The 26,257-nt window shown below is 42.0% G+C and overlaps 1 protein-coding gene across 1 annotated transcript in view; it reads left to right on the forward strand.

Annotated features, from left to right (window-relative positions):
- Positions 1–8,170: 8,170 nt before the first annotated feature.
- LOC124284219 (dopamine beta-hydroxylase-like) overlaps positions 8,171–26,257 on the forward strand; it is a 35,841-nt gene continuing 17,754 nt past the window's right edge. Inside the window, exon 1 of the mRNA XM_046720280.1 lies at positions 8,171–8,258. Coding sequence (XP_046576236.1) covers positions 8,245–8,258 — 14 coding nt within the window. The 5' untranslated portion in view covers positions 8,171–8,244. The remainder of the gene's footprint in view (positions 8,259–26,257) is intronic.

Below are 26,257 nucleotides of genomic sequence, written 5' to 3' on the forward strand. Positions count from 1 at the left end.
ACATTATTCATTATTTTTTCAAATTACATTTTGTGAAGTTTCTTTTTGACTCAGTATATTTCACATTTTATCAACGTTCAGTGTTTTCGACGAATGCTTCAAGTGCTGAACCGCTCACTTTGACAATGTCATGTTGTCTGTTAATCGAATATATTTCATGCTATGATTGTTCCCATGGTGTGTTATGGTGCAGAGGTATATGGTACCTCATTCTTATTGAACTATTGAAGATGTTCAGTATAAAATGTATAAATGGTTTCTCAAAACAATGGTATGGTTTGGGGAGAATGTGGCACAGCCCCTCTCCAACTTGTCAACACCACAAGGGCTATTAAGTATTGGTGCAGGCTACTGCATTTGGAGGAATGCAGACTGCCAAGGCTACCTAATGGATGACTCTGGCTGTACCACATGGGCTACTCATATTAAAGATATTCTGTTTAGACCTGGATTTGAATATGTGTGGTTAACACAAGATGTGGGAAAAGTGAAGATATATATTCTCCTTTTTAAACCATGATTATTTAACAACCTACAACTATCATGGGGTTGTTCTATCAACAGTTTATCTGATTCCTTCTATTTATTTTCCATGATGTGTTCGTTTCCGATTATATAAAAAATAACTGTACCTGTATCTGGAGTGGGATGGGTAATGGGGTACATTCAGTTTTATTTTTATCATAGTCATGTGATTTTACATATCCAGAAAATGACAGGCATCACGCAGATGTTGTAATGCCATGGTCACCGAAGATCATTATGTCTATTCCATCACCATGATCAACCTCATGCAAAATGGAAGAATAGAAATGGATGTTATTTTGAAATGATATATGCAAAATGAGTAAAAATAATAAATATATTCTTCTTCACATACATTGTCAAAACAAATGGTTGAATTAATCAGTTATGTGTTACACATGTATTAGATCTATTTATTATTGATTACATAATGTTGTAAACAACAATTTTCTAGTTACTATTACTGGGTGTTCAGTTTATTTCCAGCATACAACAGGAGAAAATGGGACCAAATCATCGAATTATACGTCATCAACTATGTTAAAATAAAGATGCTAACTATATTCAATCAATGTGGTCGTTCAGATCCATGTTTTATTTGTACGATTTTTGACACAATAGCGAGATGGCAGGAAATATCAACGCACATGTCGGTGTTGAAAATGGGGTCTTTGTTATTGTAACGATTTTCGTGTCTCGAACCTGCATAAATAACGTTTTCGTACACGGAAAGATTTTACGGAAACTGTCGATGTTTACCGAAGAGAGGCCAGACATTTGTTCAAAGCAGAGGGTAGTGCTAATGCGAGGGTCAGTGTTCAAATATCAAAAGCGGGTAGACAAATTGAATACAATGAGCAGAAAGGTAAAAGAATAACTCACACAAGCTCAAAACAATGTTTTGTGAAAACGTAAGTTTTGATTGAACCGCACGTTAAAATAGTCGGGCTATCCGGTTTTCGATAAGGTTTTGAGCATCGCCAGTGTCACCCTTTGAGTATTGTATGTAGTGAGTGTAGCGGTAGAATTTTCTTTAAAATTCATTTCTTCACCGATCTCGTTCAACATAAAAACAACAATATACGATTGCAAAAGTCTAGACTTTCATTTTGTATTGTCCAAACAGTGATTCGAACTCCTGTGGTTTTATAATGCATACTATAATCAATATTTTAACAAAGCGCGACACGCGACAATGCGACAACGCGACATTTCATCAAAATGTCGCGTTGTCGCATTGTTACGTATCGCGTTTTAATCAAATACGTTATAATACATACTGTACTCAATATTTTAACAAAGCGCGACGCGACAATGCGACATTTCATCAAAATGTCACGTTGTCGCATTGTCGCGTGTCGCGTTTTAGTAAATACGTTATTTTCCCATCAACGTTTGTTTGACAAAGGTAACAACGATCTCAGAGAAGGTTCGAGTGTTTCTATCTTTAGATACTAATACCAGTTGAACAGTTTACAGATAATAAAATGTCATCGCCTAAAAGTCCAGCTGACCTTTGCCTTACCAACCGTGAACGTGACCCGACCATTGTGACAAAGTTTATATGACCTCTGAAAGAATACCCCGCCAAGCGCAAGTAACAATCATTTCAGGTAGGTTAACAACCCGCTCGCTTCACGACACGGCCGACAGATCGGGGTCAATGTCCTGATACTGCTCTTACAGGCGCGTAGCAAGCCAATTTTTGCGTGTAAGCCCGATAGGTTGCAAAGCTTTATATTTAGATAGTATTGAGGGCTTGCCAAACCTTTTTAGCAACAATCACGTGTAAGCCCGGGCTTTTTTCTACAGCGGTAGCTACGCCCCTGTCTTACCTGTTTCAAATACCTGTATGAAGTATGTTTTAAACATCAGCCGACCAACAGCATTCCTCATCATGCAAGAAATGCTGATAATACTGACTAACACCTCAGAAGAAACGAGCATTACACTTGAGCACAGGCCAATGGGTGGAAAGCCTATACTGCAGTTTTACAACATCAAGCAACACTCACTCACTTCCTCTCCCTCATTTTTACCCGCCTTTTCTTCAATCATCGTCCACCCCCATATTGCTGAAATATTGCTGAGTGCGGCGTAAAACTAAACTCAATCATCCTCCGCTCATCTCTTCTTAATTCGTCCTTTTCCTTCTCCGGTTGTATGTAAAACCTACACAAAAATCGCCGGTAATTTTCTGTGAGACCAACATGACGGAACTGAAGTCAGTGACGTATTCAGATGATTGACTGATGAACTAGCAATGTGGCAAATGTAAACGAACATAACAAATAAGGCGATATTCATACATTTCTTTAACTAATATTAGAAAAATAGTAAGTAAATATATACATATGCCTTCACGATGGCAGCCCGCTGAATTCATTTATCGTCATAAAAGCCGTGTCATAACAAATCGGCCCAGCGTAATGGGTCCAGGGTATATATTACAATAAGAGGAAGATATATTACCCTCAATTATCTACCTCAACACTACTCAAGTAGACAGCCTTTCCTTAGCATAAAATCTGTCCTATCGTTTAACTCTTTCTATTTCTTAGTATCTTTTTGTTGTAACATGTTGTAAGAACTAATCCAAACTAAAAGATAATAGACGATCTACTCGTAACTATACAATATACGTCACATGGCCCAATTTTAAGCTGTCATGCAATAAAGGTGTTTACTGTGTACGATGACACGGTTTCTGAACTAACGCAAGTAACGTGGCAGTGCCAGGTACTAAAGACTATTTTCCTTTCATTAATGTCTAAGCTTCGGGCAGTTTATAAACATAAAGTTACACGTGAGATAATGTTCATTCTTCTACGTGTTCCCGTGTCTCCACGACACCGCGCGTTTTAGGACACTGAAAAAAGGCTGGACTAGACAAACTCGTGATTGACAGTATGAGCAGCGTATCAGATCTGGTTACGCAGAGACGAAATCAATCAAGTGACTAAGCGTGACCACCCGATCGAAATTTCACCTCTAAGATGTTTCTGGGTCCAGTACGAAGCCTTCGTAACATTACGACCAGTCGTAACTTTATAGTTTATCATAGGCTTAAGAATGTCGTAGCAATACGAACGCTTTGTGGATCGGGACCCTATCCACAAAGCGTTCGTAGCATTACGTCATTCGTAAGCCAATGACGTAGTTTAGAGTTACGATAGATCGTAACGTTACGAAAGCTTTTATTGGATCGGAACCCATGACTCTATTCTAAAATGGAATCCTTCTAATGTCCCCACTATTCCATGCTAGTCGTCACAGGCCAAGAGGATCGGGAGGTAAGCACCAACATACTATTGTCCACACAGATTACTTGAACAGTTTCCCAGCAAGTTATGTTGGTTTCATAAGGCTACTAAGCTGGATCGTGTGTCCAGGCTGCTGATAAGGCTGACTGAGTGAAACCTTATATACTGACGTCTTATTGTGTGGACACCGACAGGTTTGAACAATTACCGATGATTCTGTTGCTTGCCCTACGCGTTGTACGGGTCTGTGACTGGTCTGTTTGTGTATATCCACACCTAACTGATATTACCCGTGATTATCCTATCCTAGCCAACACTCTGTTTTGTCAGACACTGTTATTCACATGTTGTCGTGATACACCTGGAGTATGTAAGTTTAGTTTTACGCCGCTTTCAGCAATATTCCAGCAATATCACGGCGCGGGACACCAGAAATGGTGTACCCATGTGGAGAATCGAACCCCGGGTCGTCGGCGTGACGAGCGAACGTTTCAACCACTAGGCTACCCCACCGCCGAGATAAAGCTGTTATACAACAAGACAGCAACACTAAAACAACTAAACACGACAAAACCTTTTTTATATTCAAAAGAAATCTCCACTTAAAGCAGAGTGCATTGTACAATACCGACAGCATCATGATCAGTTGTTTAGGAATGATTGTGGTGATGTCCAACGCAAACACACAAACACAGCAAAGAAATGTAGCCTGCTGTACGTTAAAATTAAACTGACAAGCAAAAGAATTCTTACCTTAGTTTTAAATCAATCAGGTTGAAACATCACAAAAGAAACTTTCATGAAGTAAAACGCATTGAAAAGAACAAATCTCTGCAAATTTGCACTCTAAATGACAATATATATATATATATATATATATATAGCAACCGACATGACAGCTGCCCAAACGCTGCCTTTAACACTATTCCAAAATTATCACGGCAGAGGACACTAGAAATGGGCTTCGCACATTATACCTATGTGGGTAATCGAACCTGGGTCTTCGGCGTGGCGAGCGAAAGCTTTAAGCACTAGGCTACCCCACCGCCCCCAAGATTCATGACATCCCAGATAGCTTTCACGAAGCTATCGTAGCGCTACGACTGTCGTAAGTCTAAGCTAAAGTATGGGAGTTACGGTCATCTTAGCTCTACGATAGCTTTGTAAAACGGGGCCCAGGGATGTCCTATGGGGGTCATGTCTGGGAAGGTGCTGACACCGACAACACGTTGACGTCGTTGGCTGCAAAATGGTCCTGTTCATTTTGTGATGGGACTTGTTGTGTATTGATGACAAAGGACACCACGTCATCCATCAAACACTGAGCTGTCAAACCATCGCCATCGATGACCAGCGCTATTCTATCCGTTCGCCAAATCCCTCTGACCACCCCCACCACAACACATCACGACACCCTGAACAGAACGACCGCCGTTTCTTCTCCTCCTCGGCGGTAAACAAGTTGTCTTTCATAAGCTTGGAACAGACTGAGCAGGCTCTCCTCCGTGACAGTCACGTCGCTTGCAACGACTTTCAGTCCGGGCCAATCTCAATCTCTGACGACAATGTTGGGCTATCACAAACTGTCCCATGCAAGCCCTAAATCCTCACGACCGCCTCCGTGGTGTAGTGGTTAGAGCGTCCGCCTGGAGAGCGGAAGGTCGCGGGTCATACCAAAAAGACGTTAAAATATGGTACTTGTTGGTCTCTGCCTGGCGCTCGGCATTAATGGGTACAACAAGGACTGGTCGGCTCGGAGTCAGTATAATGTGTCTGAGTGGGGTATTGATGCTTCACTGCGGCATGGTATCTCAGTGGGATAGCACTATAAAACCAGCTTAAGTCTGGGCTAGAACAAGCAGCCGCACATACACATACACACGCATGCACGTCGTCATATGAGCGAAATATTCTCATGCACGACGTAAAACCCAATTTCACCTCACCTCACCTAAATCCTCACTATCAGGAATCGATTCGTAAGATGCAAAGGAGCAAGTATCGGTCATTATTGGGCGTACTTCCTGGGACTGCCTGTTTTTGGCCTGTATGAAGTGCGTCCGGTATGCCTGTGATGTGACATCAGTTTAATTACAGCAGGAGGGACCAAACGTTCCAGCAACGTGGGCATTGGTGGCTGCCATCTTTGTCATACACAGGGCCAGCTTGCGTTGTTCAGATGTTAGTCGTAGCATTTCACTTAGGGCATCATTTTTTTATGTGTTTCACGTAGCCACCAAATTCTGAACATGGGTCGGTCGGGGAAAAAACAAAAAACAAAAAAACTTAATAAAGACAAAATTATCTGAATAACATTATTGATTCTCATCCATTGTAAATCTTATTACAATTTCTCATGTGGCAGCGAAGATAAACATTTTATATGAAGAGGTGGTACGTTTTTGGTTCGAGTCAGCGGTGTTGAAAAAAAGAAGAAGTTGGTGTTGTTTTTTTGTGCCTTTTGATTTTTTGTTTTTTTGTTTTTTAGTTGCTGTTTATTTGGGGTTTTGTTTGTTTTTCTAACCAGTGTGAGTGAGTAATATGCCGTCAGTATAATCTATATACCCCAACTGTACGTGTAGATTGGGATGCCAAATCAGCCCGTTATTTTCACATTTTTGCATTTTATACAAAAGAAAAAACGTCCCGTATCGATATCTGCATAAAGCAATTTTATATTTGAACATATGTGTTTTTAAATTTTGCAATTCCATTTGTAAAAATTAATTGTAAAGTTTCTTTTGGCCGTCAGTTTATGATGAAACCCAGATTGTAGGACTTATCTAAAGTACAGGATACATGCCATAAAAGCCTACATATTATACAACACGCATATCATTGACTTAACACATGGCATGAAAAGTGAGATGTCAGGTGAACATGAAACTCATCATGGTACCGACTTCACCTGTCTCCGGGAGACACAGGGACAAGAAGACAGTGTGTTGTAAAGAGCAGGGACGACGCCACCAGGAGCAAGTCTACTGTCAGATGGGTATGTTGCTGTAGTATCGAGATACAATGAGGGAGCGGTATGTTTCAATGTTGCTTAAGTCTGTTTCGTTGCGTGTGCCTTGTACGTGAACATCACGTTTGGTTGTTTGTTTTAACACATATGACGTCAGAATGTAAATTATCTCAGGTGTTAACGTTGCAAACCAGATTCTTTGACACATACTCTACCACATCCCCAAACCTCAGCAGATGCTACGTGAAGTCTTCTCGTATTACAATATCGCTTGCTGGACATCATGTTTAACACAGCTGGACATGAATATCAGCCTGCCATAATGTGTCTATCATACAAATATATATCATGTTTAACACAGCTGGACATGAATGTCAGCCTGCCGTAATGTGTCTATCATACAAATATATATCATGTTTAACACAGCTGGACATGAATGTCAGCCTGCCGTAATGTGTCTATCATACAAATATATATCATGTTTAACACAGCTGGACATGAATGTCAGCCTGCCGTAATGTGTCTATCATACAAATATATAATCAAGAGGCCATAGTTGGTCAGGCTTTATTTGTGTGTCTTAGTACCACTTGGACGTTGTCCATCATATCAACCGCTATATTGCCGTAATATACACTAAACTACTGTTGTCGTAGTGATTTGAAACTGTGATCGTTTGTTAAACAACTTTTATCCTAAGTTGAATAAAATTCTGAGATTTAAAGGGTCAGTTGGCAAGGTAAAATTATGATGGTTTGGCAATCTTAATTTCATCTTATTCGATTTACTTTTTTGTTTAAATTGACATTCATCGGTACGTTTTCAATGCAAACAAACTATAGAGGTAGGTATATGGCGGCTGTCTGTAAATAATCGTGTCTGGGCCTGACAATCAAGTGATCAACAACATGAGCATCGATATACGCAATTGGGATACGATGACATGTGTCACCCGAACCTGTGCTGTAAATTGGAGACCAGAACTTTGTACTACCTATTCCGTATTTACATTCTGAAGGAGCAATAAACTTGCTGAAATGACACAAGTTGTTGCGTAATCCACATTGTAGTCAGGTAACAATGAATAATTTCGTTAAAATATGGCTTAAGTTGATTACATGATTTCTTATTACTTATATCCAAATATGACATTTTTCTTATTTCCAAATGTTCTTTTGTTTACAACCCATTAAACGGTGTTACGGGGGTTAAATAAATGTTTATGTATTCAGTAAATAAACACTACACCTCGACGAGCCCCCCTTGTATACAATAGACCAAGGTAAATGTGTACTTCCAGGGCGGGTATACAAAAGGTGTAACTGGGGTAGGTCCAAGGCCGGATATTCACCCAAGCATAGAATATAACCTTACGTCGTGTAGGCATGATGCGTTGTTAGATCTTCCGCTCTGATTCCCAAGGTATTTGTGGTATAGCCACCCCAGATCTCTCACTTCAACATTCAACGTCACACACCGGGCCTCAACATGACGCTTTTAAGGTAAGAGTACTTGTGTGAATCCGACTTGCAAATTTTCAAGCCATGACATAAATTCACATTGTCATTGATTATGACTGGAATAGTGTTACTTATTTGTTCATGCTGTTTCCCTGTTTGAATATTTGTACTTTAAAACTGAGATACAATACTCTCTTGATCACAGGCGTTCCTATCGTTGTTAATTTCCTATCATGGCATTTTTCGCACCTGCCTGTAACTGTAAAAGGTAACGATTATCTAAAGGGGGGTGGGATGGGTGCGTTTGGGTGTTTGGTAGGGTAGCTTAATGGCTTACGCGTTCAGTGATCACGTCAGAGGCCCGGGTTCGCTTTCACCGTGGGTACAATGTGTAAAACACATACCTTGTGTCCTTTGCCATGACAGTGCTCGAATATTGCTGACAGCGGCTTAAAACTATACTCAATCACCCCTCTGTGGTAATATCACAACCGTATGCGGTTCTGCAACAATATCGGCGCTAACATTTATGTAAATGTTTGCTTTATGCAATGTCCTCCTTTCTTACAAATAACTTATAAAGTTACGTTGGTTTATGTAATGTCTTCCTTTCCTACAAATAACTCATAATGTTATGTTGCTTTAATGTAATGTTATCCCATTCCTACAAATAGCTCATAATGTTATGTTGCTTAATGTAATGTTATCCCAGTCCTACAAATAGCTCATAATGTTATGTTGCTTAATGTAATGTTATCCCATGCCTACAAATAGCTCATAATGTTATGTTGCTTAATGTAATGTTATCCCATTCCTACAAATAGCTCATAAAGTTACGTTGCTTTATGTAATGTTATCCCATTCCTACAAATAGCTCATAATGTTACGTTGCTTAATGTAATGTTATCCCATTCCTACAAATAGCTCATAATGTTATGTTGCTTTATGTAATGTTATCCCATTCCTACAAATAACTTATAAAGTTACGTTGCTTTATGTAATGTCTTCCTTTCTTGCAAATAACATATAAAGTTACGTTGCTTCATGTAATGTTATCCCATTCTTACAAATAAGCTATAATGTTATATTGTTACGTTTATCCCATTATGTAATGTATATCCCATTTATGTAATGTCTTCCTTTCTTGCAAATAAATGAAGCTGCTGTTTTATGTAATGTTATTCCATTCTTACAAATAACATATTATATTATGCAATGTCTTCCTTTCTTAGAAATAATGTTACGTTGCTTTATGTAATGTTATCCCATTCCTACAAATAACTTATGAAGTTACGTTGCTTTATGTAATGTTATCCCATTCTTTGCAAATAACATATAAAGTTACGTTGCTTTATGTAATGTTATCCCATTCCTACAAATAGCTCATAATGTTATGTTGCTTAATGTAATGTTATCCCATTCCTACAAATAACTTATAAAGTTACGTTGCTTTATGTAATGTTATCCCATTCTTACAAATAACATATAAAGTTACGTTGCTTTATGTAATGTTATCCCATTCTTACAAATAACTTATAAAGTTACGTTGCTTTATGTAATGTCTCCCTTTCTTACAAATAACAAATAAAGTTACGTTGCTTTATGTAATGTTATCCCATTCTTACAGATAGCATATAAAGTTACGTTGCTTTATGTAATGTTATCCCATTCATACCAATAGCTCATAATGTTGTATTGCTTAATGTAATGTTATCCCATTCCTACAATTAACATATAAAGTTACGTTGCTTTATGTAATGTTATCCCATTCTTACAAATAATTTATAAACTTACGTTGCTTTGTGTAATAAATGTTGCTTTATGTTGCTTTATGCAATGTCTCCCCTTCTTACAAATAACACATAATAAGTTACGTTGCTTTATGTAATGTTATCCCATTCTTACAAATAACATATAAAGTTACGTTGCTTTATGTAATGTTATCCCATTCTTACAAATAGCATATAAAGTTACGTTGCTTAATGTAATGTTATCCCATTCATACAAATGGCTCATAATGTTATATTGCTTAATGTAATGTTATCCCATTCCTACAAATAACATATAAAGTTACGTTGCTTTATGTAATGTTATCCCATTCCTACAAATGGCTCATAATGTTATACTGCTTAATGTAATGTTATCCCATTCCTACAAATGACTTATGTTATGTTGCTTTATGTAATGTTATCCCATTCTTACAAATAGCTCATATAATGTTATCCCCATTCTTACAAAAAGCATATAAAGTTACGTTGCTTTATGTAATGTTATCCCATTCCTATGAATAGCTCATAATGTTATGTTGCTTAATGTAATGTCTCCCATTCCTACAAATTGCTCATACTGTTATATTGCTTAATGTAATGTTATCCCAGTCCTACAAATAACTTATAAAGTTACGTTGCTTAATGTAATGTTATCCCATTCCTACAAATAGCTCATAATGCTATGTTGCTTAATGTAATGTTATCCCATTCCTACAAATAGCTCATAATGTTACGTTGCTTAATGTAAAGTTATCCCATTCCTACAAATAACTTATAAAGTTACGTTGCTTTATGTAACGTTACCCCATTCTTACAATATATTTTAGAGCGTTATGTTACATTTCATAATGCCATTCCTTTCTTACAAATAATTTAGAATGTTATGTTGCTTTATATAATAACATTCCTTTCTTATAAATAACGTCGGTGTCCTTACTTGTTGGTTTCAAATTAATTCATGGCGCTAAAAGGATTATAAGTCGAACTGATAAACATTCATTTTTTCTTCGATTCTGGAACTGTCATTTTAATGCACTATATTGGATTGTATTTATATATAGTTGTTTATGCTGCACATATCTAAACGTCACTTATCCGAACTTTATCTATTTGGGGCATCTCTTGCTTTGAGTTAACAGGCAATGCATCTGGCTCACTAGTTACACCTATTTTTTTAGGGTTGTTTTGCGCTTATTCAGTGTAGTTCTGTAACGCACAATGTGATTGATATATTATCGGGGTCTCCTCGTTTTGCCACCACCCTATTGTTAAGGGTGGGGAAGCAGTCATGCGTGTTGATTGGAAGAACAATCGGAGGTGGCAGGGGTCATCTCAAGTATTTAATGCATTTACACAAATTTACATGAAATTTTAATACAGTACAAAATAAGAAATATAAGAATATTAAAATATATATTACACAGGTTACACACTTTCACAATTATAAACAATTAAAATCCAATGAGGTGAGATACTTTGCACAATATTTACATATTGGATTTGCAAATCTGGACTGCAGTCCAAAACGCTGGGCACTTCGCCATATGGCTTGTCTGTGGTGAAACATACAACCCCTGAGTTAACACTGAAACACTTCAACCGCAGCTTGTTGTGCAGCAACCTCAAAGTCGGAGGCGATGTAGTCAGTTCTCAGGCGATGGTTGAGTTCTGAAGACTTGAGTTGCAGGGTCTGGAACTCTGGCCCACAAAAGCCTGTATGGAGTATAGCTGCTGAAAGAGTTTAGGACAGATGTTAAAAATCCTAGTTTACAGATGGGTCCAGGGATGGTGGCGCGGTTGCTTGTGCCACTGTCATTGGGTCCAGAACAATATCTTCTCGATTACCAAATAACAGTTCTATTTTCACAGCAGAAGCTAATGCCATATTTAACAGCTCTTAAATATATATAAAATACATCTTAAATATAAACAATATATAATATTTTCATACTCTTTCGTGCATTTAGGCTATCAAAAATCTTTCTTGCAAACATCCACTTTAATCGAAATCATTGAATTATATAATGATCTTGCTACTGGCCAATGCGACATCGTCCTCTGTTGGTTACCCAGCCACGTTGGCATTTCTGGGAACACAATGGCCGATCTTGCTGCCAAGGCAGCACTCAACAAATCTGTGACAACACTTCTTATTCCATACTCTGATTACAAAGTTAGCATTAGAACCTACATCCGTGATCTGATGCAGAAGAATTCGGAAGATATACTCATGTATACCTATTGAAAGGTGAGGATCCTCCGTTTTGTATCCCTTGTGATGAGAGAACCACGGTCAGGCATGTCCTGCTTGACTATGTTGAATTCTCCATCATAAGGGATATATATTTCGATATCAAAACTGTAAAGCACCTTTTTAATAATGTTAATTATCATTTAATCATTGATTTTTTAAAAGAGATAGATTTGTTAAATGAATTTTGATAGATGTTTTGTAAATAGAGAAAGTTTTATAATTGGTAGTTCAGATTATCAACTTAGATTGTTTGTGGCTGTATCCTCAAAGGGGGTTGAAGTAGTGTAAAATTATTGTCTTCCTGGGAGGATACGATACGTAAGTCCCAAAAACTTTCAAAGTATATTCAAACCTTTTTAAACGTAGTATTTTTGTGATTTTAATTTTGGCTATTTTTTCCTACAATCGCCAAGGGCTGAAGTGTAAATCCAACTAGGGTCTATGCAGGTAGCAAAGGTACTGTAAGACCCCATGGTCCCTAGTATGGTGATCTACCTTCAGTTGTTGCACTGGAAAAAAAATCCACCTTTACAAGCTTGGAAATGTCTTGTAAAGATGATGTTTCCAAGACATTTCCAATTTTGGAAAGATGATGTTTCCAAGACATTTCCAATTTTGGAAAGATGATGTTTCCAAAAATTTCCAATTTTGGAAATATGAGATTTCCAATTTTGGAAACATCCGCAAGGGGAGATAACTGGTGGGGTGATGGTAAATGATTGTTCTGCATGGGTTAATTGCTATAGTGGCATGGGGGCGGCATGAGTGTTTCATGGGGGCGACTGGCGGTAGTCTTTGATGTTTGGTGTTTTTCTAGTAATGATTGTTTAAGGGATTAACGAAAGGATTATCGACTTGACTGGTCAAAATTGCAGTGGTGAACACATTTTAAATGTTCAATGTTTTGGGTGAAAAGTGAATTTTGTCACGTTTAGTTTAAGTGTGTGTCATCGTAAGCTTATATCTAGTGAGTGAGAGTTAATTTCGTACAAGGGCCACCGACCCGTTATATAATTATATAGATGACAATACAATCCAGCGCCATATATAATATTAAGCTGTATGCTAACATGTACAATGTGTCATTTAATCTTATACTCCATATTCAAAAACTTCGCTCTTTTTGTCAATGCAAGAAATATAAACTTAGCAAGATTGCTAACAGTTGTAGAATTGCAAGACAATAATAAGTTGATAAATTTAGTTTCACATGAATTATTTATGTAGTATTGTGGGAGCAGGCTGTTTCTCAGATCACAGTAAAATGAACATTAATAAAAGAATCGCTCATGTTGTTTTATATTACTTTTCGCCCATATTCCAACATTAAGGGATGGTCTGAACAACGAAACCTACTCAAAGCAAAACGAATCGTTGCGTTGCCGTCAATCGTTGCGTTGCCCTCCTAGGGGGTCGAGTGATGGTGTCACCATGAACTAATTTCCACCGGACCCCGTAGTTCGTGCTGAATGGGTTATGTTTGTGAGTGCGAAGCGAGCGTTGTGGAAGCTTGGGACGATATCTTAAATGTGTTCAGATCGCTTCGCGGAAGTTAAAGAATAAAAACTACTTACTAGTTGTAGTACAATATATATATGATTGATGACCAAAAAGATTTTCCATGACACAACTTGAAGCATAACGATTTCTTTCTCGGAAGCGAGGTTGTGGTGGAAGTGACAATAATATTGTAAGTAGTGTTATATTGATTACCCACCTCGCTTCCACGAGAGAAATTGTTATATGTTATAAGATATGTCATGCAAAATCTATTGAGTATCAATCAAATACATATTTTACTACATTAGTAAAAGTAGTTTTGATTTTTGTAACTCGGTGAAAACAAACCTAAATAGCATTTATTCTCAGACTGGCGGATGTTCGCGACAGGGCGCTGCCATTTTTAATAATCGTAACATCACGGGCTAAAGTCTGTTAAAGAATTAATGAGATTATAGTTTGTTTTCATCAAGTTAGAAAATCAAAACTACTTTCTACTCGTAGTTAAATATGTATTTGAATCATGGCCAACAGGATTTGGCATGACACAACTTGTAACATAACGATTTCTTCCTCGGAAGCGAGGTGGGGGTCGAAGTGACAATACTGCATGCGCAATAAATTTCTTGCTACATTCACGTGGTTTACGTAGATACTAGTCAACGTGCGTCTTTATATTTGGTCTTATAATATTGTATGCATTTTGAAACTAAATAAAAATCAGGCGATCTGCCTTTTCTTATAACTTGAATATCTAGACATTTTATAGTTTGCCAATGTAAATCATAATTCGCACACACGCCCTAGTGTATGTTGTCTGTCTCTTTACTTCACGACGAAAACAATGATTCTGTGGAATGCTACGACAAATGAATTAAAACAAAATGCAATTATTAAAATTAAAACAGATTAGAGTTATAAGAACAATGTCAGGCTATTACTTTGTTTGAGGAATGTATCCATCAATATCCACAAATACGAGTGATATGCGATTCACCTGCAGCTGTTCCAAATGATGTGTCTTTTAACAGTCTCATACATGTTTATGAAAAGTGATATATCGTTTCAGGTATTTCACATTGATATATAGTCTCATTGGTCACCCAAGGTAGCATACCTGGGAACTAATGGCATAATGTCCGCCATTTGTTACAAAAAAAACGTAATTTAGTTAGCCAATAATGAGCAATCAATCAATGTCTTGGCGGTTAATCCTTTGAAAGAAGGAAGTTGTTTTACGCAGACACAGACACGACAGAGTGTATTCAGTATAGATTAGTAAATCTACATACATAAACACTACGTTTTGACAAATCCGCTGTATAAGATAAAAGTAATTAATCAATCAGAGTGTTATCGGTTAATCCTTTGATAGATGTTTATAATGTTGAGTATTTACTCCAGACACAAGAAATGCCAAATGGAACCCTTTGTCGGGTTATCTAAGTGGTGTTACCACTAAATACCTGTTTTAAATTCATTAACTGACCATCAAGTGAATGATGACAAATAACATTTTTAGGTTTATACCACGTAACACGGGTTACAAGAAGGAGTATTAATGTTTTCATTGCATGCAATTTTAATTGCATGTGAAAACCTATGGGCCAACACTATTTTGAGAATACGGACAGAACTTCATTGTTGCATAAGAAATACATATAAGCATTTGCTGTTTGCTAAAACTGTATGTACCTATTTACCTAAGTAAATTTTCAGAGTCTTCTAGCAATGGCAAAGTGGGGTTGTTTAGTTTACGGATTCAAATAGATCAAATGTCATTTTTTAATATTATACGTCATATTTTTACATGACGTGAATAAATATCGAGGTAAAAAGCCCACAGAAATGGGATCAATTATGATCAGTCATTATACCATCCAGGCATTAGAAAACCTGCAAAAGCCCACACTGCTTTGATACTGTAATACAATCAGACAAGAACTACCGGGGGAATTTTCAAATAACGTCGCACTGTTTAGGTTGAAGAAATTAACCGTAACCGAGATAAGCGAGGCTGATCATAGTTTTCACTATCACTAGCGGCTGGCTCGAACAAATAAGACCCAGCGACACCAGGCAATTACGACAGAATCGTCTATGAAAACAAGATGTAACTCGGAAGGGGAGCAAGACAAAAGCCACCCGGACAAAAACCACCCGGAAAAATGCCGCCCAGTTATTTTACCATTACAGAGAGGACAATTACCACCCATATTGATTTTAATGTTGATTTTGTTGTAAATGTTGTTTTTGTTGTTATGTAGACTTTGATGAATAATTTGGTTTCTTAAAAAATATATATTCACTTTGATAAAAAAGTTGATTTTCATGTAAAATTTTGATTTCATAGTAATGTTGACTTTTTAAAAATGTTATTGTGTTGGTGGTTTTTATTTTTATTTGGGTGGCATTTGTCCTAGGTGGCATTTGTCCGGGTGGCTTTTGTCCGGGTGGCATTTGTCCTAGGCCCACTCGGAGGCTAGGCAAAGCAGGTGACAAAATTAAATGACAGCAGATTGTGAGAACATATCCATTTTTCACAACAATTGTCACGATTTCTGTCCCTGCTGAGCTGTAGGCTCGTTCAGACTCAGACTCAGACTAGTTTATTCAATACTACGGGCCTTATGACCTAAGGTACGATTATAGCAGAATATTATATTTTGTCACGTGGATGTGATATAATAAACAAAACTTATAATTAAGAACGGCGTGGATTAAATACATGCTTCAAATATAATGATAGTAATTTGATTGTTTGTGGATTTTGTGAAGAAATAAGTTTGATGAAGTTACATTTGTTTGGCACAACAGAGGTTAACCAAAGTAAATATTTCATTAGAAGTGCAGAATATTTTGGACAGGCAAATAGTATGTGGACTTCATCTTCGATGTTGAGATCCATGCAATGTTCACAGCAGATGGTATAGTCGTACTGTTGTTTCTCCTTCCTGTATGCATTTACCTTCAGATTGTTCAATGCTATTCTGAATTTACAGAATGCACGTACCAAATAATTGTCTTGGAGACAAGTAATATGTGTTTCTGTGTTAAAATCAGTTTTATATCAATTGTTTCATTGTATAATGTTCCCCATATCTCGGAGCCATAAAGAAGGATTGGTAAAATCTTGCAGTCGAAGATAGTCATTGCTGTAGAGAACGTCACTGCTTGGTTACGTTTAAATAGCTGGTATACTGGCCTTAATGCTTTCGATGCCTGTGATGCGAGATTGCTACATGCAGCTGACCATTTTAGCCTAGATGAGAATAGTAGACCAAGATACTTGTAGTATGTTGTACACTTCAATTGTTCACCCGCGTAGAACCACTCCTCCTTCTTGCGTTCGATATCTCGCGATGTCATTATCGCGATAATGCACCGTGGAGATCATCAAAGGAGTGGATCGCAACCATGCAACATGCAACCAAAAAATCAAACATAATTAAAACACAGTTATCACTTATTTATGACATATAATATACAATGCTGATTATGAAAAAACATATAAACAAAATTAAAAGCGTACAATCGCAAATCAAAAGTGCAATATTTTGTACTTGGGTTTACTTCCCTAGAAACGAAGCAGCCGGGATACCGAACCCAGTCAGAGCGGGTGGATGTGCACTCAAGTGTAACGGCTGGTTCATTGTGTGTATATATAGAGATGTTAGGTTTTGTAAATACGGTGTCGTACCGGGAAGGCTAAAATTTATTTTTCAGATGTCCCGGGAAGGCTAAAATGTATATTTCGGTTTTCCCGGGAGAGCTAATTAGGGGAGTACCGCCAAAGCTAAAGACACGGTGCCGGGAAGCATAATCCACGCGGATTCCAATCGGGTCTGTCTCTGATCTTGTAAATTACGTAGTCGTTCTATGATACAACGCTTAATATCATCGTCTTCAGTTTCGGTGAGTTTGTTTTTTTCACTTGCGATGTGCTTTTCGAGTTCGATCAGTTTGCCCATGCTGTTCACGAGTTCTCCACGTACATGTTTCAAGGCTTCATCTAAGCCGTACAGTTCCCTCATTGGAAATTTAAAACCAGGTAACGGTTTGTCCCAGTACGCTCCCAACAGTTTTTCGATGCTGTCCGATGCTTCTGTAGCACGCTGTGTCATGTCACCACCACTACTGAGTTCGGACCTGGTAGCTTGCAGATCTTGAACTACCTTCGGAGGAATCTTAGGCTTTGCACTACCATGATCCTGCATGTTTAGTTTATTACGGATAAATTCGGTACCATGGCGACTGGTTAGCGTTGACAAGGCAAGTGGTTTTCTAGTGCGCGTGTTCATGATATCAACCTCCGGGTTATCCTTAAGGCGTAGAATACCCTTATCATCTATGGTAAACTTCGAATAGTCTTTGTACTGAGGCTCGACGTAGTTTCTATCGTTTTTTAATCCATCGTAATAATCGTCTACTGTTGTTTTCAGTAGTTGGCGGCTCAATGATGAGTTAGTAAACGAAATGTCTTCATCGTAATCAACATCATCAGAGGCCATAGCTCCAAAATCATCCATCGGAATATCATCCATATTTTTGAAATTATATTATATTAATATAAATATATAACAATGTCAAACTAAATCCTTTTCGAAGATTAAGAGAACCACTAGGCGTCAAAGCCGTGCGTCAGTCGGTGACTATTACAAACAACCCCAGCAAGATAGACCAGAACCAAGTACTGTTGGTTAGATTCCCCAACTTGGGGGAGAACGACGTAATAGTACCAGGTACGGTACGATTGGCATTTAACATCATGTTGAAATCAGACAACGACAAACGTGAGCTAGTGAATAATGTGGGTCGTGCTATAGTCAAGAGGACCTCCATCAAAATTAGTGGTAACGAGGTGCTTAGCATAGATGACAGCGATGTATATTGCTGTTACACAGACCTATGGAAAAGTGAGGGAGAACGCGCCAACGACGTGTACCAGGGAATCAGTAAATCGACTAGGTTACGTAGTTGGTATGCCTTCACACAAGAAGAGACAGCCAAACTATCGAAAAGTGAAAAAGACATCGCCGAAGCGTATGGAAACAGGTTCTGTATCCCGCTAGACTTTGAGTTGCTAACGGGGCACGCACCATTTTACCAAGCCACATTAGGTGACAGGTTGGAATATGAACTCAAGGTTCAATGATTACAGCAAAGTCGTGTATACACCGAACGGTGAAGAGGGTAGTTATGAGATCGATAACATCTCGTTGGAGTTCGACATGGTGACTAATCCTGATCTCTCCCGGCAGATTCGAAATCAGTACTCTTGGAAAATGACCATCCTGTACGATAGGATACTGCGACATAGAATGATATTACGTGATAAGAGCAACACGGTATGGAATATCAACGTGAACGTGCCGGCGCGATCGATGAAAGGTATATTAATCATACCTGTGGAGGAATACGATCTATTCGAAAGAGACAGCGAGAATTTTTTTTATCTTTTTATTTATTATACGGCCCCCATCTCGTGGAGTTACCTCCCGTTGCGCATGCGCACCAACTGGGTAAGCACCTAGGCCTGTATCATCTTTCCTTCTGCTGTCACTGCCTAGTACGGATGTGTCGTGCAGAGCTGAACTCCTTCACACTTTCGAAGTTTAAGAAATAATGTCAGGGACGCCACCACCTGTATGTATGGTCTTTGTTTTGTCCTTGAAAGGAACAGTAAAGCTTTGCGGTCGGTTGTCTCATAATTGTGACTTTGTATTAATTATTTTCCGCTAACTTTTCCGTGGTTTACGCACGTGTTGCTATTCCATGGCGGGAAGTTTAGCGTGCCACGTGGTTGTAATGTTGCGTTTTAACCAACTATTTCTTCCCGTGGTCGCATTCACGTAATTTTCAATGTTTTGTACGTGTATATTATGCTGCTGGTCCGCTGTTAGCTACATGCTTGCGTGTTTGCTTTCAGGCGATTTCCGGTTGTACTGTCTGCGGGCAAAGTATTCCCCGTGCAGACCATCATGATAAGTGTCTAGTTTGCCTTGAAAAAAGGCGGCCATAACCCTGACACGTGCGAGATATGTATGGGCTTCTCCCCCCGCGCCCAGAAGAGGCGGTCTGCAGACTTTCTCTTTTATCGGGAAATGAGAGAGGCGGGAGGGGAACTGACCCAGGTCCCCCCGTCTAAAGCTAAAAAGCCAAAAACTAAAGGCAAAAAGGCTAAATCGCGCAGTCAGGCGCCTTCAACTGCTCCTAGCGGTTTTGACATGTCTCTAACCATGCAATTATTCCAGCAGCACATGGACTCAGTGAAGTCCCTTGTTCACGAGTCGATTGGAGGTCTCACGCCAGGAGTTCCTCGCCCACTCGGAGCAGGGGGCGGAGAGTCTGGGGGGTGGGATCGCTGAGCCCGGCTCGATGCCTCAGCCTGGAGGCGTCTGTTGATCCGTTGCCTCTGGCTTCGGGTCCGGACGCCTCAGCTTCACCGGAGGGGGAGGCTTCGCTCCCAGTCCCCCTCTCGGAGTTGGCGCAGGGTCAGTTAAGGATTCCTGGGGTTCCGGTCCCTGCGCCGTCCCGCCCCATGAGAGCGGAGGAACCAGTTTTGCCTGGTCTTCCTCCTGCGTCTCAGGACCGGAGTTCGAGCGTGGTGTCGGGCACTGAAGCAGGGCGCTGCTTCGGTTCTTCCCTTGTCTGTGTCTGGGCGGGCCCACCGGGTCGGGGTTTGGGTCCTCTTCGCGAGGAGACCCAGCCTCGGACTCAGGCTCGGGCGACGAGTCCATGGACATTGGGGAGGTCGAGGAGCCAGAGGGTGCCTTCCGTTTCTCGACGGCTCTGAGGGAAGTCCGGCAACGCATTGCTGAGTACATTCCCCAGGCCGCGGTGCCTACCAGCCGCTCGGATTCGACTGAGTTCCTCTTACCAGGCGAGGCGTTTGCCCCTAGGCAACCCACGCAGACGCTGCTCCGCATTCTGCCGTCCTTGGTGCAGGACGTGGTGGATCCCCTCTTGGCTGGGTCACACCTAGCTTTGACTTGCCAGAGCTTGTCAGGAGGTACCAGCTGGGGGAAGATTCCCTGTTCTTCGTGCCAGTGGTCGACGAATGTGTGTTCACTTCGGTCGCCCTGGGGGGCTTGGTTTCCTCCGGAGCAGCTCCGGCTGCCAGGCAAGTGCGTTTGACGCCACGAGGCCTACCTCTCCTCGATTCAGAGGTCGGCCCTGGAGGCGGAGGGGCCCGCTGGAGACGTTTCTCAGCATGTCGATCTCCTCCGTCAACTTTCCGAAGTGCAGGCCCACCTCGCGCACAGCTCCTTGCGGTCGGCTGCGTCGACGGTGATGTGCACAGTCATGGGGATGCGCAAGCTGTGGCTGTCGACGTCTCGGTAATCAGCAGCTACACAGCAGACCTTGCTGGCCCTCCCCTACCGTTTGGGAGCGACGTTGTTTCCTGGGGCACAGCAGGTCATCCGGGAGGCTGCCACTGCAGCTACCTCCTTCAAGGACTCCAAGGCCTTGTTGGAGCAACTGCGGACTTCTCGCCCCCGCATTCCCGTTCCGGCTTCCTCCTCCAGGGTGCAGGCTACACCCGAGTCTGCTGGCTGGCTTCGGCCGCTAGGCAGGGGTAGGCGGAGGAGCCGTCCCGCCAAGGGTAAGGGCAAGGAGCAGTCCTCTTCGGCTGGCTCTCAGCCTTTTCGCGGGAGGTCTGCCCCGACCTCCCGTTAACCCAACAGGCTGTAGACGTGTGTCAATCCCAGTCAGCTCCGCTACTCGGGACCACTCACGCACTCTTACCCAACGTCCCAGTGGGAGGCCGCCTGTCTCTATTCCTGCCGGAGTGGGAGAAGGCTACAAGCAACACTTGGGTGCTGTCGGTGTCGGCCATCTCCCACTGTGGAAGCGAGGTCCGCCAGACTTCACCGGCATACGCCGCACTCCGGTGCCGTCATGTCAGGCACGGCGGACATACTGCGCGACGAAGTCCAGGCTTTGCTGGACAAGTCCGCTATCGAGCACATACCACCGGGCGAGGAACAGGCGGGATTTTACTCCACGTACTTCCTCGTTCCGAAGAAAGACGGCAGGTTCCGTCCCATTCTCAACCTCAAGGGGTTGAATCGCATGCTAGAGGTTCCATCCTTCAAGATGGAGACACTGCGCTCGGTGATCTCATCTGTTCAGTCCGGCGATTGGCTCACGTCAATCGACCTAAAGGATGCGTATCTACATGCGCCTATACATCCATCGTTCAAGCAGTACCTTCGGTTCTCTTACGACGGATGAATTACCAATTCACGGTGCTCCCCTTCGGCATATCCACTGCCCCCGGGGTGTTCACCAAGCTCATGTTAGTGCCGGCTACCCTCGCTCGCTCGCAAGGAAGGCGTTGTTACCCTTACCTCGACGACTGGTTGCTCGGTGCACTAATACAGCCAGCGAGCCTAGATTCTACTCACAAGGTGATAGACATTCTAGTTCGACTGGGGTTGATCATCAACCTCAAGAAATCCGACCTAGTACCCACCCAGGACTTGGTTTTTCTCGGGGCCAGGTTCCAAACTCACAAGGATCTTGTTTCCTTGTCGCCCGACCGGGTCACCAGAGTATGGGAGATGGTGTCTTCGTTCCTCTCCCAGCCCCAGGCACCAGCACGGACTTGGCTCCGTCTACTGGGCCATATGGGCGGCGACTATCTCTGTAGTGTGGCGGGCGCGGTTGAGGATGCGCCGTGTACAGCAAGCTTTGGCGAGTCTGTGGGCTCACTCATGGACCTGGAGCGGATTCTCACAGTCCCTGGGTGGTTGTCTCCTCACCTTCAGTGGTGGACCAATGTCTGGAATCTCTCCAAGGGGGTCCCCTTGGAAATCCCAACGCCAGCTCTTACAGTTCAGACCGATGCGTCCCTCACAGGCTTGGCGGGAGGGGGGGGGGGTTCTGGGCAGTCTGTCGGTGTCCGGACTCTGGTCCGAAGCCGAAGCCCACCTTCACATCAAGGTGTTGGAACTGAGAGCTGTGTGGTTGGTTTTTGAGCTCTTCCGAGAGCATGTCCAGTTGGACAACCAGACGGCCATGCCGTACATCCTGAAGCAAGGCGGCACGGTGTCCCGAGCGCTCCTCCGGGAGACATGGGACTTTCTCCTCTGGTGCGACCAGTGCGATTGTCAGGTACTCCCTGTTTATCTCCCGGGGCTGGAGAACTTGCGAGCAGACGCTCTCTCTCGCCGGATCCTGGCCCCGCACAAGTGGATGCTCGACCGGCAGATATTCGGAGTTATCTCCCAGTTGTACGGGTCGTTCCAGGTGGATCTGTTTGCGTCCGGCGGGACGAATCAGACACCCGTGTTCTGCTCTCGAATACCGGACCCGAGGGCGTTGGCTGCCGACGCCTTCCTGCTGGATTGGACGGGCAAAGTGCTCTGGGCGTTCCCGCGGTTACCACTCATTCCCCGTGTCCTCTCACAGCTGTCCACCCAGCCAGCTCGGCTGCTTGTGCTACTGGCACCGCTTTGGCCATCACAGAGCTGATTTCCGGTAATTCTCAGGTCTCTGGCTCAGCCTCCTGTTCTATTACCTTTGCGACCGGACATTCTCACTCAGAATGGCGCGCCACACCCCAATCCAAGGATTCAGTGGGTGGCTTGGCCTCTGTCAGGTCCAGCCTCGAAGCACGCGGAATTCCTGCAGCAGTTGCAGACACAATTCTGGCTTCAAGGTGGGATCCGACAAACGTTCAGTACGAGGATAGGTGGTCCCGCTATGTGCGCTGGTGTTCAGATAGGGGGATTGCAGATCCCTGTTCTGGAGTTTTTGCAAGCTCGTTTGGAAGAAGGCCTGGCGGCTTCGACCATTCGTGGCTACTCCACCGCTATTTCCACTTTTCACACCCCTATCAATGGGCAGCACCCTCTCGTACAGCGCTTTTAAGCTGGCGCGGATCGGGTTCGACCTGCTGTCAGGCGAACCAGCCCACCTTGGAATTTGTCAATTGTGCTCGATTGGCTGTCCGGTCCTACGTTCTCACGTCTATCGGCTATTTCCATTCAGTTGTTAACATCGAAGGCTGTTTTTCTGGTGGCGGTAACATCTGGGCGTAGGGTTGGTGACTTACATGCTATGTCATCCGACCCGGCGCTGACGGTGTTTCACACTGATCATGTCGAAGGCCGATCACGCTTTCCATGTGACAGCTCCTGTCGAACTTCCTACTCTTACCCAGCCCTTCCGCATCGGGGACCTCTCCTACGAGCACTCACCCGTTGGATGTCCGTAAGACACTCAAGGTCTATATCAAACGAACACAAGGGATCCGTACGGGTACCCATCTGTTCTGCTGTTACGGTGGCGGGAAGGCTGGGGTGCCGGCGAGCAAGCAGACTTTGTCTTGCTGGCTCGTCTCGGTCATTTGTGCTGCGTATCAGGCTAAGGGCAAGGCTCCCCCTGAGGGGTTGAAGGCTCGCTCGGTCAGGGCAGTAACCACGTCAAAAGCTTTTGCATCGGAACTCCCCATTGAAGAGATCTGCTCTGACGCTATTTGGAGCCGGCCTAGCACGTTTATTCGGCACTATCAGCTCGATACACATTCCGGTAATCGTGCGAGCTTTGGCCGTTCTGTTCTCTCCAGTGGACAGTGTCCTGCCACCCTGACCGAGTGAGTCTTGGTTCATTGGTTTTGTTGACGCTGCTGTTCAATATTGTGTTTTATTGACATGTCCGTTGGGTGTATAACCTCCTTTCGATCCTCTACGGAGACTATGGTCGGTCGTGAGCGTTTTTTCCCCTACGGTGCTCTCTAATCGACCACAAGGTGGGTGGGGTTTGTTTACTTTCGCACCATGTGCGAATTCTTATGCTAACATGCGAGGTTGTCTATGAGTACATTTCCTCCCTGTCGGTTACCCTCCCATAATGCCTCTTGCGGAAGCCCAAACCGGGACATGTGACAGGTGAGTGATTATGGCGTATCTTACATTATTCTTAATGATCGCTATTTGTGTGTGCCTTGACAGAATTCCCTCCTCCCTGGCCTCCGGTCTTTGGGAGTCTGTGTTTATGCATAATATGTACCCCAAGGACGATCTCTATGAAAAAGAATTAACCAAACCTGAAGAGGTTTTCAATTCTTTGAAGAGAGTCGTCCTTGGGGTAGGGCCTCCCGCCTCCCCGCAATTCTGTTCACTGATTTATTCAGCAGAAGGAATGATGATTCGGGCCTAGGTGCTTACCCAGTTGGTGCGCATGCGCAACGGGAGGTAACTCCACGAGATGGGGGCCGTATAATAAATAAAAAGATTTTTATTTATTGTACAATATTTTTATTAAAACATTGATACAACTGTCACAGGACATTTTCAGCCCGGAAAATGCATAATATGTACCCCAAGGACGACTCTCTTCAAAGAATTGAAAACCTCTTCAGGTTTGGTTAAATATCATTATCTTATGTCCTACTATAAATATGAACAAGACTTACACGGACAGATCTTGGGTGATGAAGGATCCCGAAATATATAAAATCGATCCGGGAACACACCTGCAGGACTATTTGAAAGTTTATCACAACAAATTTAAAGGGAAGCCGAGGCTGTTCATCCTGGATGACTGCAGCGCTAATAGAGAGATAACAAAAAAGAGATCTGCTGTCCTACCTAGCGTTTTCAGGTCGGCACGCAGAACATAGCGTCTGGGTGTTCACACAAAAATTCAACTCTGTGTTAAAGGATTTACGTGAACAGACGCTATGGGTAGCTCTGTTTCACTGCAAGGACAGGGATTCGTTCGAGGAATGCTTGAGAGAGAACGATGTGATGAGTAAACTAGACCGGGAACGGGTTAAGAAACAGCTCACCCAAACTAAACATGCTAAGCTCGTGTTGAAAACCGACCAACCAGTGGATTACCAAGTAATAGTTTAGTAATTTTTAGTAAATTTTAGTAATGTTTTAGTAATGTTTAGTAAATTTTAGTAATGTCTTAGTAATTTTTAGTAAATTTTAGCAATGTTTTAGTAATTTTAGTAAGTTTTAGTATAAATGTCAGTTTTTAAATTATAGTCGCTAAGTCACGTGAATATTGGTGTGAAAACAAACGTTCAGCTATGGAGCGATTGAATCTCTCTACTATAGCTTGACTTCGATGGGCACCAACCTCACCGCGTCTAACTTCTACGTTATGCTTGGTTTGCAGTTTCGCTACTGATCCCATGAATTCCCGGCCTGGATCGACTTGCAATAAATCAGGCCATGTAATCCGACTACGCTTGTATATTCTCTTAAACGCTTGTGCTCTTGATCCCAGTCTTTCGTGGTTAATGGTTCAGCTTCCTTGTAGCGGCTGACTACCTCCACAACTGTCAGGGCGTACTTATAGGTTTTGCCTCTAACCCTGTCGTGTGGAAGAAACAACAGGTCGGCCTGGTGAACTTGATTAGGTGTGTGTATACCGAATTTTCTCCTCAGTATATATTTTGGTGCTGGAAAGTATATTTGCCATATAGCTTGTTTTTGTAACCAGGCTTTGGCTTTTTCTTCCGAAACACGTGCGGCTTTAGATAATTTTGTAATAGT

This window comes from Haliotis rubra, unplaced genomic scaffold (assembly GCF_003918875.1).
Source record: "Haliotis rubra isolate DU_JTF1 unplaced genomic scaffold, ASM391887v1 Scf330, whole genome shotgun sequence".
Classification (NCBI taxonomy): Eukaryota; Metazoa; Mollusca; class Gastropoda; order Lepetellida; family Haliotidae; genus Haliotis; species Haliotis rubra.